This window comes from Mytilus galloprovincialis, chromosome 2 (genome assembly GCF_965363235.1).
Source record: "Mytilus galloprovincialis chromosome 2, xbMytGall1.hap1.1, whole genome shotgun sequence".
NCBI classification, from domain to species: domain Eukaryota; kingdom Metazoa; phylum Mollusca; class Bivalvia; order Mytilida; family Mytilidae; genus Mytilus; species Mytilus galloprovincialis.
This window is the reverse complement of record NC_134839.1, coordinates 43,507,786-43,522,498: the sequence shown is the minus strand read 5'-3', so window position 1 is coordinate 43,522,498 and position 14,713 is coordinate 43,507,786. Positions and strand designations below refer to the sequence as shown.

Here is a 14,713-nt window from a genome sequence, read left to right as displayed (position 1 = left end):
TCTGAAAATGACCCGATTTCACCCGTATTTCTTAGCCTTGAGATTGATTTTCATAAGTAATATTCCTTTGAAATACCGGCAAATTCGTAATTCTTCCATGAACATGCAGTTCATCTAGCTATGTAAACTGTCAAATTAAGTGACCCATTAAGTGCATGGCTTCACTTGACAGCTTTGGTGTCAAACACACTGTTGATTAACACCAATTACCTTAGCTTTAGGTCGTAAATAAATTGCCCTGTTGTTTTACAAAGATATTTCAACTAAGAGTTACTTCCCCTTTTTTGTCACCATTCAAAATTATTCCTTATATTTACGTTTTATGGGTGAAAAAGATTTAATCATAATAATATAAAATTCAAATACATATTGAAAAATTACTTTTCATTATTTTTATACCTTTATACAATTTTTAAAAAAAAGTTGAAAATTATTTTTTACATTTATACTTCCTTTAACTGTATTACTATATTTTATCATACTCTAATTTCCTTGTCAATTGAAGGTTGAATGTAATACCTCTACATGGTATGTTTAAAGGCTAGTAGTCTCATTTTAAAATTACAATTGAAAAATAAAGGAGTAGGTCCGGTAAGACCCCTTTTTGGCCCCAAAATATAACAGTTTTACAAAATTGTTAAAATGTAAACCTTTAGTTATTTATTGGACAGTTGAAAGCTTCTGCTACATAAATATGGGCAGTTTTTGACAATACAATGCACATATATCGGGTTGTAGCACCATTAAGTCACGCTAAATTACTGAAATCTTCAAAATTCTATCATTTTAGTTAAATTTTAGACGGTTTCCTTGTAAAACGAAATTGGCCGCATTCGTGTTCATCCTTAATATTGAAATGTAAGTTGTATTTTATGATAATACATAACATATATAAAGGTTGTGGATGAACACGGATGCGGCCACTTTCATTTTTGACAAAAACCATCTGAAAAGTGACGTTTTTTGGCATATTTGAGAGATTTTTCATATTTGAGCTTGAATCGGATCATTTTTAATGACTAAATCAGTTAAAATCTTTCACTTATACTAATTAAATCAAGTGAAATAGACACTTAAGTCTTTAAAAAGTGGTCAAAATCTTTCGTCAGATGAAACTGAAATTTGAGGCCAAAATGAGTCCTTACCGGACCTACTCCTTTTAGATGATGACAAAAAGTAAAGGACATAAGACTGTGATACACAAGTTTATAAAAATCTTTAAAAGTGTAATGAAATAATTATAAATAAGATTTAAAATGACTTAACCAAGTGAACATGCATTGATGTTTTGGTATCTTTGATATACATTATAAGAAAATGTACCATAAATACTGAAATTCAGCTCGAAAAGTTCGTACGCCTTATGACCTGAGATTTGATTCTGCAATGCAGGTCATGACCTGCATTTTCATCGTCACAGGTTGACAGGTATGCCAAGAATTCAATTTTTGTTAAAATCAAACTTAGTTTAATTTTGGACCCTATGGACTTTAATGTAGACCAATTTGAAAACAGGACCAACAATTAAGAATCTACATACACAGTTAGATTTGGCATATCAAAGAACCCCAATTATTCAATTTTTGATGAAATCAAACAAAGTTTAAGTTTGGACCCCGATTTGGACCATCTTGAAAACTGGGCCAATAATAAATAATCTAAGTACATTTTCAGATTGAGCATATCAAAGAACCCCAAGGATTCAATTTTTGTTAAAATCAAACTAAGTTTAATTATGGACCTTTTGGACCTTAATGTAGACCAATTTGAAAACGGGACCAAAAAATTAGAATCTACATACACAAGTTAGATTCGGCATATCAAAGAACCCCAATTATTCAATTTTTGATGAAATCAAACAAAGTTCAATTTTGAACCCTTTGGGCCCCTTATTCCTAAACTGTTGGGACCAAAACTCCCAAAATCAAACCCAACCTTCCTTTTATGGTCATAAACCTTGTGTCAAAATTTCATAGATTTCTATTTACTTAAACTAAAGTTATAGAGTGAAAACCAAGAAAATGCTTATTTGGGCCCTTTTTGGCCCCTAATTCCTAAAATGTTGGGACCAAAACTCCCAAAATCAATCCCAACCTTCCTTTTGTGGTCATAAACCTTGTGTTAAAATTTCATAGATTTCTATTCACTTTTACTAAAGTTAGAGTGCGAAAACTAAAAGTATTCGGATGACGACGACGACAACGACGACGACGCCAACACAATATACGACCAAAAATTTTTTAATTTTTGCGGTCGTATAAAAACAAAGAAAAAGGTTCAAATTCAGTACTTTTCAAGACACTAAACAAATGTATTCACCAGTTTGATAATGGTATACTAACACTAACATTTTATATACAAGTATCGTTCATTTGTATATTTTGTTGTTTGTCACATTTTATAAATTACATGTACAGTATATTTCAGTGATGTATAATTTAACAATAGACAATTTAGGTTGAGACGTGCATACATAAAGTTGGAGCCTCAGTGGTCAATAGGTCAAAGTAATCAGTAGCTAGTCAACACTGAGGTTGTGAGTTCGAACCCCGCTCGTGCGGGTGCACTCCAATCTTAATTGACTAGGATTGCCAGTTTTTCTATCGAAGGTCCAAGTTTTTCTCCGGGCAAAAATTAGGTGAAAATTATTTATAAGGGCTTAATGTTATCAAATTTTACATATATAGTTAACAAAGAGAAAAAACTCAATCACATTATAAATACCACTCTTGGATATTAAAAAGGAGTATAACTCAACAACGAAAAGAGCTAAACTCATGAAAATTGAACTTGACCTTAGTAGCAAGATACAACATAGCTTAATTTGAATAAATTTAGTGAAAGGGGTTTCATGCGATTGAAAGGACACTGTTTTACAGCCACTCATACGTCCGCCCACCCGACCACCGGCTCGTCCTATATCCCCAAATCAAAAACAGATATTTTTAATCCAGTCAATCTAGCATTAATTTTGACCTTATCCTTAAGTAATTGCAACAGAAGATTTTTAAGTTTTAATCTTTAGCATTATACCCCAAATTTACACAGAAAAAATTTTAACAAAATATAACTGGAGGAAGAATAAAAAACATGACTTTAAAATCTATGGAGATTTGCATTAAAATGGGAAATAACTATGCAATTTTATTATACCTTGTTCATGTATTATGGAAAGAGCTTTTATAGGCTGTGCCTGTTGCTCAACCCTTTTCATATCTTAATGAATAAAACATGTTTAATATAAAAAAAACAGGTGCTCCGCAGGGCGCAGCTTTATACGACCGCAGAGGTCGATCCCTGAACAGTTGGGGCAGGTATGGACAAAACATTTAAGTGTGATACAGCTCTGAATTTGGATTGTGATCAAATTTTTGACATTATATGGGTTTTTTACACAAAACAAATGTCAAGATTTTACAAATCAATTAAAGATTTCTTCTTCAAACTTATTTAAATCTAAAATTAAATAGTTGACACAGCATAGGTTTCTGACACAGACTGAATGTGGTCTAATGAACTTAAATTTTTTTTTGCCTTTGAGCAATTCACTATGCTGTTGAATATTAATCCTGTCAAAAAAATGTTTGAAGAAATTTTCTTTTTATTTATGAAATCTGAAATGAGAACAAGTATGGACACAACTTTTAAGTTTGATACAGCTATAAATGTGGATTGTGATTAAATAGTTGAAACAACATAGGTTTATGTCACATTATGAATTTGGTTTAAGAAATGAAAATTAGAATTTAAAGTTTTTAAATTTAATATTAAACTATTATGGTTCAATATCCAAAATGTAAATAGTCATGCCTGGCAAATGTCCAACATACATTATCTAAAAATATTTTAAATAAGATAAGGAAAAAAAGCTTCATCAGCAACATTTTATATTGGCAAATTTCCAATGAAGTTATTTACATAAAGTTATTGGCAAATAAAAATAGAAAATGACATCACAGTCATGTCTGGCAAATTTCCAACATATATAATCAACTACTATTCTATACAAAGAAAGATAACTCCAATTGAAAATTAATTGCTATTGCACAATATTGTGCAATTAGATATTTCTTGCTATTCTGCAATACTGTGCAATTGAAAATTTCTTGCTATTGCACAATACTTGATATGGAATCCTGATTTGGACCAACTTGAAAACTGGGCCCATAATCAAAAATCAAAGTACATGTTTAGATAAAGCATATCAAATAAGCCCAAGAATTTAATTTTTGTTAAAATCAAACTTAGTTTAATTTTGGACCCTTTGGACTTTAATGTAGACCAATTTGAAAACTGGACCAAAAATTAAGAATCTACATACACAGTTAGATTTGGCATATCAAAGAACCCAATTATTCAATTTTTGATAGAATCAAACAAAGTTTAATTTTGGACCCCGATTTGGACCAACTTGAAAACTAGGCCAATAATTAAAAATCTCAGTACATTTTTAAATTCAGCATATCAAAGAACTCCAAGGATTCAATTTTTGTTAAAATCAAACTAAGTTTAATTTTGGACCCTTTGGACTTTAATGTAGACCTATTTGAAAACGGGACCAAAAATTAAGAATCTACATACATAGTTAGATTCGGCATATCAAAGAACCCCAATTATTCAATTTTTGATGAAATCAAACAAAATTCAATTTGGGCCCCTTATTCCTAAACTGTTGGGACCAATCTCCCAAAATCAAACCCAACCTTCCTTTTATGGTCATAAACCTTGTGTTTAAATTTCATTGATTTCTATTTACTTATACTAAAGTTATGGTGCAAAAACCAAGAACAATGCTTATTTGGGCCCTTTTTTGGCCCTTAATTCATAAACTGTTGTTACCTCAACTCCAAAAATCAATCCCAACCTTCCTTTTGTGGTCATAAACCTTGTGTTTAAATTTCATTGATTTCTATTTACTTATACTAAAGTTATTGTGCGAAAACCAAGAATAATGCTTATTTGGGCCCTTTTTTGGCCCTTTATTCCTAAACTGTTGGAACCAAAACTCCCAAAATCAATCCCAACCGTCCTTTTGTGGTCATAAACCGTGTGTCAAAATTTCATAGATTTCTATTCACTTAAACTAAAGTTATAGTGCGAAAACCAAGAAAATGCTTATTTGGGCCCTTTTTGGCCCCTAATTCCTAAAATGTTGGGACCAAAACTCCCAAAATCAATCCCAACCTTCCTTTTGTGGTCATAAACCTTGTGTTAAAATTTCATTGATTTCTATTCACTTTTACTAAACTAAAGTTCGAAAAACTAAAAGTATTCGGACGCCGACGCCGACGTGATAGCAATATACGACGAAAAATTTAAATTTTTGCAGTCGTATTAAAATCTAAATACATGGTTAGATTCAGTATATCAAAGAACCCAATATATTCAATTTTTGTTGAAATCAAACAAAGTTTAATTTTTGACCCTTTGGACCTTAATGTAGACCAATTTGATAACAGGGCCCAAATATTAAAAATCTAAATACATAGTTAGATTCAGCATATCAAAGAACCCCAATAATTTTTTTTTTTGATGAAATAAAGTTTATTTTTGGACCCTTTTGGCCCCTTATTACTAAACTGTTGGGACCAAAACTCCCAAAATCAATCCCAACCTTCCTTATGTGGTCATAAACCTTGTGTTAAAATTTCATAGATTTCTGTTTACTTATACTAAAGTTATTGTCCAAAAACCAAGAAAAATGCTTATTTGGGACCTTTTTTTGGCCGCCAATTCCTAAACTGCTCGGACCAAAACTCCAAAAATCAATCCCAACCTTTCTTTTGTGGTCACAAACCTTATGTTAAAATTTCATAGATTTCTGTTTACTTATACTAAGTTATTGTGTGAAAACCAAGAAAAATGCTTATTTGGGACCTTTTTTTGGCCCCCAATTCCTAAACTGTTAGAACCAAAACTCCAAAAATTGATCCCAACCTTACTTTTATGGTAATAAACCATGTGTTTAAATTTCATAGATTTCTATCTACTTATACTAAAGTTATAGTGCAAAAACCAAATATTTTCAGATGACGACGACGACGACGACCACAACGGCATACCAATATACGACCAAAACATTTCAATTTTTGCTGTCGTATAAAACAACAAGAGCCTCTCAAAAGCCTGTGTCGCTCACCTGACTCTACTTGGGTTTTTGAAATCATATAAAATTAAAGAACCTTAGTGAGCACGCTCACATACCCCACGTCCCCACATTATCATTGGAGAAATTAAATAAGTGTAAGAAAAAAAAATTGTATAAGAAAAAATATTGAATAATAATTTCCTGTCATATTATCTACAAAATTTCATGAAATTCTGTTGTGTGGTTTCAGAGGAGTGTAGATTACAAACTGTTGCAGAAGTACATTGAAGCAAATAAGTTCAAAGGGGCGTAACTCCTAGAAAAAAAAATTGAATCGTAATTTCCTGTCGATATGCACATCTAAATAGTATGTCCTTATTATCTACAAATGTTCATGAAATTCTGTTGTGTGGTTTCAGAGGAGTTGAGATGACAAACTGTTGAAGTAGTACCTTAAAGCAAATAAGTTCAAAGAGATGTAACTCCTAGAAAAAAAATTGAATCGTAATTTCCTGTCGATATGCACATCTACATAGTATGTCCTTATTATCTTAAAAAGTTTCATGAAATTCTGTTGTGTAGTTTCAGAGGAGTTGCGATGACAAACTGTTGCAGTAGTACAATAAAGTAAATAAGTTCAAAGGGGGGTAACTCCTAGAAAAAAAATTGAATCGTAATTTCCTGTCGATATGCAAATCTACATAGTATGTCCTTATTATCTAAAAAGGTTTCGTGAAATTCTGTTGTGTAGTTTCAGAGGAGTTGCGATGACAAACTGTTGCAGTAGTACATTAAGCAAATAAGTTCAAAGGGGCGTAACTCTTATAAAAAAAATTGAATCGCAATTTCCTGTCGATATGCACAACTACATAGTATGTCCTTTTCATCTGAAAAGGTTTCGTGAAATTCTGTTGTGTGGTTTGAGAGGAGTTGCGATGACAAGAAACAGAACTGACGGATGGACGGACTGACAGACGGACTGACTGACGGGTCAAAAACATTATACCCTCCGCAACTTCGTTGCGTGGGGTATAATAAATGTGGAATGGGTCCATAGGGACACAGATGATGCCCCAGCTATCATATAACGTTATTTTTGTCAGCTAAAGTTTTCTTCCTGTCCAAATAAAGACATGAAAATGGAAACCAAGGATGCGAGTTCATTTGCAGAATATCTAACTCAAGATTTGTGAAAAAGGTCATTTATTCAGAATATCATAAAGCATTATATAACTGACAGTGATGGACAATTATGTCATCAAACAAAACTGAATAAATGACAACAATTGCAAAGGTGGGGAATAAATACCGCCACTCATCAATAAACAAATTACAAAACATAAACAAACAATTATATACAATCAACATATATATGATAGAATAATAATACTAAAACTTTAAAAAAAAAAGAGGGTGTAGGTGGGTGGGAAATTGAAAATCTTTACTTTTCTGGCAAAACAAAAATAGCGTCTAGTAGCATTCAGTGCAATTGCGATAATGCGGGCGCAACTTGACGCTTGTTGAAAGTTAGCATGCACTTTAACCTCATTGGTCAATTAAAATATTTGTGGCCAATGATAATTAGTATTGACCCTGATCATGCCATGACCATGCTGACCTTGACTGCCTGTAATCGAAAACTTGCATAATTCCTAGACAAAGACCATGGAAATTTTCGGTTTCTTATTACACCATTGATAAGAAATAAAACCTACACAAGTTGAAACAGTAGCCCATAAAGCTAAAATTTAGTGTACAAAAATTTACTGCCAAAAATGTTTTTATTATAATAAAACTTATTAAATGGACATAACTCAAGAACTGTAAAAGTGAAGCTGCCAAAATTTGAACTGAAACTGAGTTTAGTCATAATAAGCATTATTAATATACATTTCATTAAATTTTGTTGAGAGAAGAGAACAGAAATGAAAATTTCAGCAATTTTTCCTTTTGTAAAGGGGTAAATTCAGTAAATAAATATACGTCACCAGAGACCGCTCATTTGGGGGAGAGCTTTCTGTCTAAAAGTGAAGTCATGTGCTCTTCTGATTGGTAGATAATGTTTGTAATTAATATTTTATGGTAGATGGATCAAAACTAGAGTTGAAAAAAAAAAAAAAAATGCTGAATGTACTATTTTTTCCCCCTACAGGGTTGAAAAGTAATGGGGGTCAGTATAGGAATTCAGTGGGAATCTACATTGTTTGTAAACAAGGCCATGTGAATGCCCAAAAATGCCGCATGACCCTATGTTTTTATTGTTGCAAAAGATAGGGCTACATTTGTACTTTCATGAATGATATATGAAAGTTTTTAATTTCTAAAGGTAAATCAGGTATAAATTTATTTCCACACATAGATTAGCATTAAAGTCAATGGGAGATTTTTTACTGAATTTACCCCTAAAGGAGTATAACCCTAGATTGGTAATCTGCTACGGCGGGGCATAAAAAAATAAAAAATCACAACCGATACTTAAATAATGATTGAGGCCAAATATAGTTTAATATTGAGACTGTAATTTAATAATAAATCCTGGTGGCCATCTTGAACAGTAAATCAGCAACAAAGTAGCAACACTTCATCAGCACCTCATAATAAACATTCATGCTATGTTTGGTTTCATTCCATTCAATGGTTCTCTAACAGGAAACATTTGTATGTATTTCCCATAGGGTCCTATGTTAAACTAAGTCCCCCACTGGTGGCCATCTTGGATGATGGATCGGCTACAACTAAACAACACTTGGTCAGCACCTCATAAGGAACATCCATGCTATGTTTCGTTTCATGCCGTTCAGTGGTTCTCTAACAGAAGACATTTGTATGTATTTCCAATAGGGTCTTATGTTAAACAAAGTCCTCCGCTAGCGGCGATTTTTGATGATGGATCAGCTACAAAGTAACAACACTTGGTCATCACCTCATAAGGAATATTCATGCCATGTTTGGTTCCATTCCATTCAGTGGTTAAAAATACAAAAAGTTAACGATGACGACGGACGCCAAGTCATGAGAAAAGCTAACTTGGCTCTTTGCGCCAGGTGAGCTGAAAAAACTGCAAATTTCTGTAACTCAACGGCAGCAAACCAACAAAAGGTTGTTGGAATCGTCTGGAAATTTCAGGGCCGATAAATCTAACATGAATGAAAATTTTTGCCCTCTGTCAGATTGCTTTAAATGCTTTAGTTTAAATGTAAACCAAAAACTGCATTTTACCCCTGTTTTCTATTTGTAACCATGTCGGCCATGTTGGTTGGTGGAACAAATTGTCATCCTGACTAGATACCCTTATAATGTTTATGGCTAAGTATGGTTAAATTGGTCTCAGTAATTTCAGGGTAAAAGATTTTTGTTAAAGATAACAGAAATTTATGACAAATTGTTAAAAATTGACTATAAAGGGCAATAACTCCTAAAGGGTTTAACTGACAATTTTGGTCATGGCGACTTATTTGTAGATCTTACTTTGCTGAACATTATTGCAGTTTACAGTTTATCTCTTTCTATAATAATATTCAAGATAATAACTAACCCGTTGCTCTGCAGGGTGCAGCTTTATACGACCGCAGAGGTCGAACGCTGAACAGTTGGCGCAAGAATGGACACAACATTCAAGCTTGGTACAGCTCTGTATTTGGATTGTGATTTAATAGTTGACACAGCATAGGTTTCTGACACAGAATGAATGTGGTCTAATGAACTTAAAAAAAATATTTTGCTTTTTAGAAAAACGCTATGCTGTTGAATTTTAATCCCCTCAAAAAAAAATATTTGAAGAAATTTTCTTCTTAATTTTTAAAATCTAATTTGAGAAAAATTCTACCCCCGTCTCAAATTTCTTTTCACCTCCCCCTTTCCCTTATTCCAAAAATAATCTCAATTCAAATTTCTAATCGAGTTTGCAACAATAACTACTCATTTAAATTGTCCTTCAACCAGAAAAACCCTTGTTTTCCCCCTAATTGCTAAACTATTTGAGCTATAACCTCCCACAACCATCCCTTTGTAGTATGGAAAATGGTGGTATAATTTCAGAGAGATTTATATACTTAAACACAAGTTATTGACTGAAAAATGCTTATTTGTGCCCCTTTTTCGGACCCAAATTCCTTAACAAAGGGTAAAAAAAAAAAATCAATTCCAACCTTTCATTTGTAATTATAAACATTGTGTTTATTTGATTTCTATTTACTTATACTAAATTTATTATCTGGAAACCATCTGTATTTGAACGACGCTGACAACGAATACGACCTAATACCAATATTCGACAAAAAAAAAGTTTTTGTGGTCGCATAAAAACTGCAAAATTTCCTTAAAATTACAATTCAGGGAAAGCAACCCAACAACGGTTTGTCTGAAAATTTCAGGGCAGATCACCTAACAATCAGTTTTACCCATGTCAGATTTATCTAAATGCTTTGGTTTCAGAGATAAAAGCCAAAATTTACATTTTATCCTTATGTTCTACTTTAGCCATGGCAGGCATCTTGGTTGGTTGGCGGGATCAACAGACACATTTTAAAAACTAGATATCCTAATTATGATTGTGGGCAAGTTTGGCCCAGTGGTTTTAAAGGAAAATATTTTTGTAAAAGGTAAGATTTTTTTTTTATAAGAAATTCTTCAAATAATTTACAAAAAATGTCTTTTTAAAATCTTTTATAATAAATTGCTTCTACGAGTGCAGCTGGATACGACCGCAGAGGTCCAACCTTGAACTGTTGGGGCAAAAATGGACACAATATTCGCTTGATACAGGTCTGAATTTGTATTGTAATTAAATATTTGACACATAATCGGTTTCTGAAACAGAATAACTGTAGTCCATGAACTTAGAATTGGTTATATGATTTGATATTATATAACTTTTTTGATTTTGTGCAATACACTATGCTGTTGCGAATTGCCCCAGCCCTCCAAAAAAAAAAGACCCACCCCCCTTTCATTTATTTTGTGCAATACACTATGCTGTTCCATATTGACCCCAACCCGAATAATAAATTGTATCCCCCTTCGCCGGTAGGGGACTTATTAAGGAAAAGAAGTTAACTGACATTATTACATGTTTTATCCCTCGAAAAAGTTTGATTTACACAAAAAAAAAGGGCCGATTCATTCGAAAAACTATGATCATAGCCGAACACTATACCTACCATGCGAATCATAAAATTGCAGTAAGAACGAACGTATGAATATGAGCAACTACACATCAAATATATGAAACTAAGCAGAAATAAGAAGAATGTTGATTCTGAAATAATAATTTAAACACTAAGAAAAAGTAAAAGAATTCAGAATGTATAAAGTGTGTCATTTTTGTTGAGATGTTGAGCTGGGTCATAATTATTCGAAAAATACCTATATGGTCTAATTACTCATTTGATCAGGCGGCCCATTAGTAACCAAACAAGTATTATACTCATATGTTTTTAAAACCAAATTGTACTTTACTTTTTGAAGTCTTTGCATTGATCCAATCCACTAATTCTTCCAATGGAACATTACTGTACTCTCCCATTATAGACCACTGGTGTTGGAGATTAGTTACACCTTGGTATGTCATTCCAGCTGCAATAATTGTCACTAAAACTAACTGTTTTTCTCTGCTTCCAATCCACCCAAAAATCTAAAACAAACGCTTTGTTATAAATAGAAATGTCAGTTAACATTTCTCCATCAATAATTTTGAAAGCTATGGACATATTTTCTTAATGAATAATTTTTGAAAACTAACTAGATGTGTTAGAACAATACAAATAGGCCACCCTCAAAAATTTCGGAAATCTGCAATTTCAACAACACATTTGGACACAAACATGCATGGATAGTAGCCAGCTCTGAAGACCAATACTAGTTTGATGAAAAATTTCCTTGATCAATGAGTAGTTTTTTAAAATTTCAAACTATCAGCAAACAGGAGGTAAAGCAGATCTGACAAGATGTGTTGAAACAACACGAAAATCAGCATAGATGTGCAAAACATAAACTTGAACTATTAATCATCATGATAGTCAAATTTGTGTAAACCTGAGCCTGATTAAAACGGATTTCTGTCCAGTCCAGCTGAAAATTAAAGTCCTTTCGTCTGCACTTCAGTCTTTATTAAAATACCCTTTGTAAGCCGGAACCTGTATATTTCAAATTTCGGTCAACTGATACAGTCCAAATACTTTTTATTTATCAATTAATACCTTTCAAAACTGGTTTGTCTAATTAATTAAAAATTCGTAAGGGTTCGGCATAACCCAGTGTTTTGCCTACTTTTGCTGTTAATCGCAAGCTCAACAAAAATGAGGGGAAAAAACCGATAAAAATATTCCTCTCAATTGGTCTTTTTTTTTTGCTAATTTATATTTGTTTTCTCATACATAAGAAAACACCAAAATCATCAAATATTTTCTACTTGTATGTGTATATATTACAATGTTTTCCTATTTCATTTTTTTTTATTACAGTGTCATCTTTTGTTTTACATTGTTTACCACTTAAAGAGCTATTGTTCATTAATAGCACTTCAATGCAAAGCTAGATGCATGATAAATGTTAGTTTGTGCCATATTTTATTTTTCTCCAGAAACCAACTTTTTTCATCTTTCTCTTGTAAAACCAAATTTTGAGTTTTCTATTCTGAATGACAAAATCTCGGAAAAGTTTGGTAAAGAACTACAATTTGCATTCTAATGCAATAATAAATCATTACGCATTTGTTCTCGTTGTTCTCTGCTGCATGTATTGAAGATAATTTCAATAAAACAGAAACTTAGGAGAGAATGGTCTATTATGATCAAGATAATTGCAGTTATTTTATAATAGACCAAGAGGACAAAGATATCTTTAAAGATTTTGAGTTCTATTTCTGTCGGGAGATTCCAAAGACCCAAATAACTACAGAGGAATATCTCTTATAAATGGTATAGCCAAAATATTTAGTTCAATTTTAAATAACAGAATAATTAAATATATGGAAAACAAAGGAGTAGGGGCATTAAGGCCTGGTTTTGGCCCAAGAAAATAAAATGTTTGATAACTTTTTCAAATTAGCACATAATCTTAAGAAATGCATAGGGTCAAGAAATATAAATGAAAAACATTAAGATTCTTATGTGATGACGTCACAATTACGTCATAATATGTACTGTTTTCACAAAAACGAAGAAAATTCAGAATTTATGCAGTTTTCTATCTTTATTTCTGTTGTGGAAACATTGTGCGCAGCCAAGAAACAACAAAATAATTTAACTGAAGCTTTATTATTACTATTGACAAAATCTCAACAAATATAAAGTTGTTTCTTGGGTGCGCACATACTTTTCCAATCGAAAATATACTTAAAAATTTGATGAAAAACAAGGAAAATCACAAAATTTTACAAAATATGCAAATTAAGGCATGATTTTTTGCCATGGTAACTTGTTCAATGTCCAAATTTTTTTTTCTTTTTCTGAATACCTTCTACCTGAGATACTTTTCAGTAATTTAAAAATATGTATGATAACTTTTAAATTTGCAGTAATTTTTGGGCCAAATAAGGGCCTTATTGCCCCTACTCCTTTAGCCAGGAACATTTGGATTTCTTCCTAAATTAAGAACTACAGATAGTCTATTTGTATTTAAAACTTTGATTAATAAATATTAAAATTTAAAACTTTGATTAATAAATATTAAAATTTAAAAAAGAAACCATTATATATTTGTTTTGTTGACTTAAACGTAAAGCATTTGACTCCATTTGGAGAACAGCTTTATTTTATAAAATTTTGTCTCAGGGTATTGGCAGTAAAATGTATCAAGTAATAAAAAATATGTATTCAACCACAAAATCTTCAATTAAGATTAATGATAAACTCACTAACTGGTTTGAAGTAACTAGAGGGGTAAGACAAGGGGATTCTTTAAGTCTCACCCTATTCAATATTTTCATAAATGATCTACCTCAAATTTTTAAACAGGATGACTGTGATCCCTTGAAAATAGAACAGACAAATATTGGAAGCCTCCTATTTGCTGATGATATTTTGATAATGTCTGAAACTAAAGAGGGTCTTCAGTCAAGTTTAAACCATTTGTCTCAATACTCACTCACAGTGATAAATGGCAGTTAACTGTAAATTGTAAAAAAAACTAAAACTATGATTTTAAGCACAAGTAACAATATGAAAAATCTTAACCATTCTTTTAATTATAATGGTGACAAATTAGAGCAAATGGACAAGTTTAAATTTCTTGGTAATATTATTAGTCAGAATGGAAATCTTATTCATTCAGCACAAGAATTAGCCAAAAAATCTATGAAAGTAATGTATTCTATAAAAACATATTGTAATTCGATTCATCAGACTCCTGTAAATTTGTCAAACCATTTATTTAACTCACTCGTTAGACCAATATTAACTTATAACAGTGAAATATGGTATAAGGATGCATACTCATCCTTTTATAAAGCTTCAATTAAAGGAGATAAAAATAATAAAAAAGTAGATACTCTTAATTTCATTGACAAAAGTCCACCTGATAAAGTACTAAATAAATTTAATAAGTTAACTTTAGGAGTAAAAAAATGCTCTTGTAATATTAGCTGCTCGATCTGAATTAGGCAGCTACCCTATTGATTGCTTTATA

At 31.8% G+C, this 14,713-nt stretch overlaps 1 protein-coding gene across 1 annotated transcript in view; it reads right to left on the bottom strand.

The window, feature by feature from the left end:
- LOC143063641 (protein C-mannosyl-transferase DPY19L1-like) overlaps nt 1-14,713 on the bottom strand; it is a 312,490-nt gene that overhangs the window by 66,037 nt on the left and 231,740 nt on the right. The window contains exon 20 of the mRNA XM_076235893.1: nt 11,546-11,720. Coding sequence (XP_076092008.1) covers nt 11,546-11,720 — 175 coding nt within the window. The remainder of the gene's footprint in view (nt 1-11,545; nt 11,721-14,713) is intronic.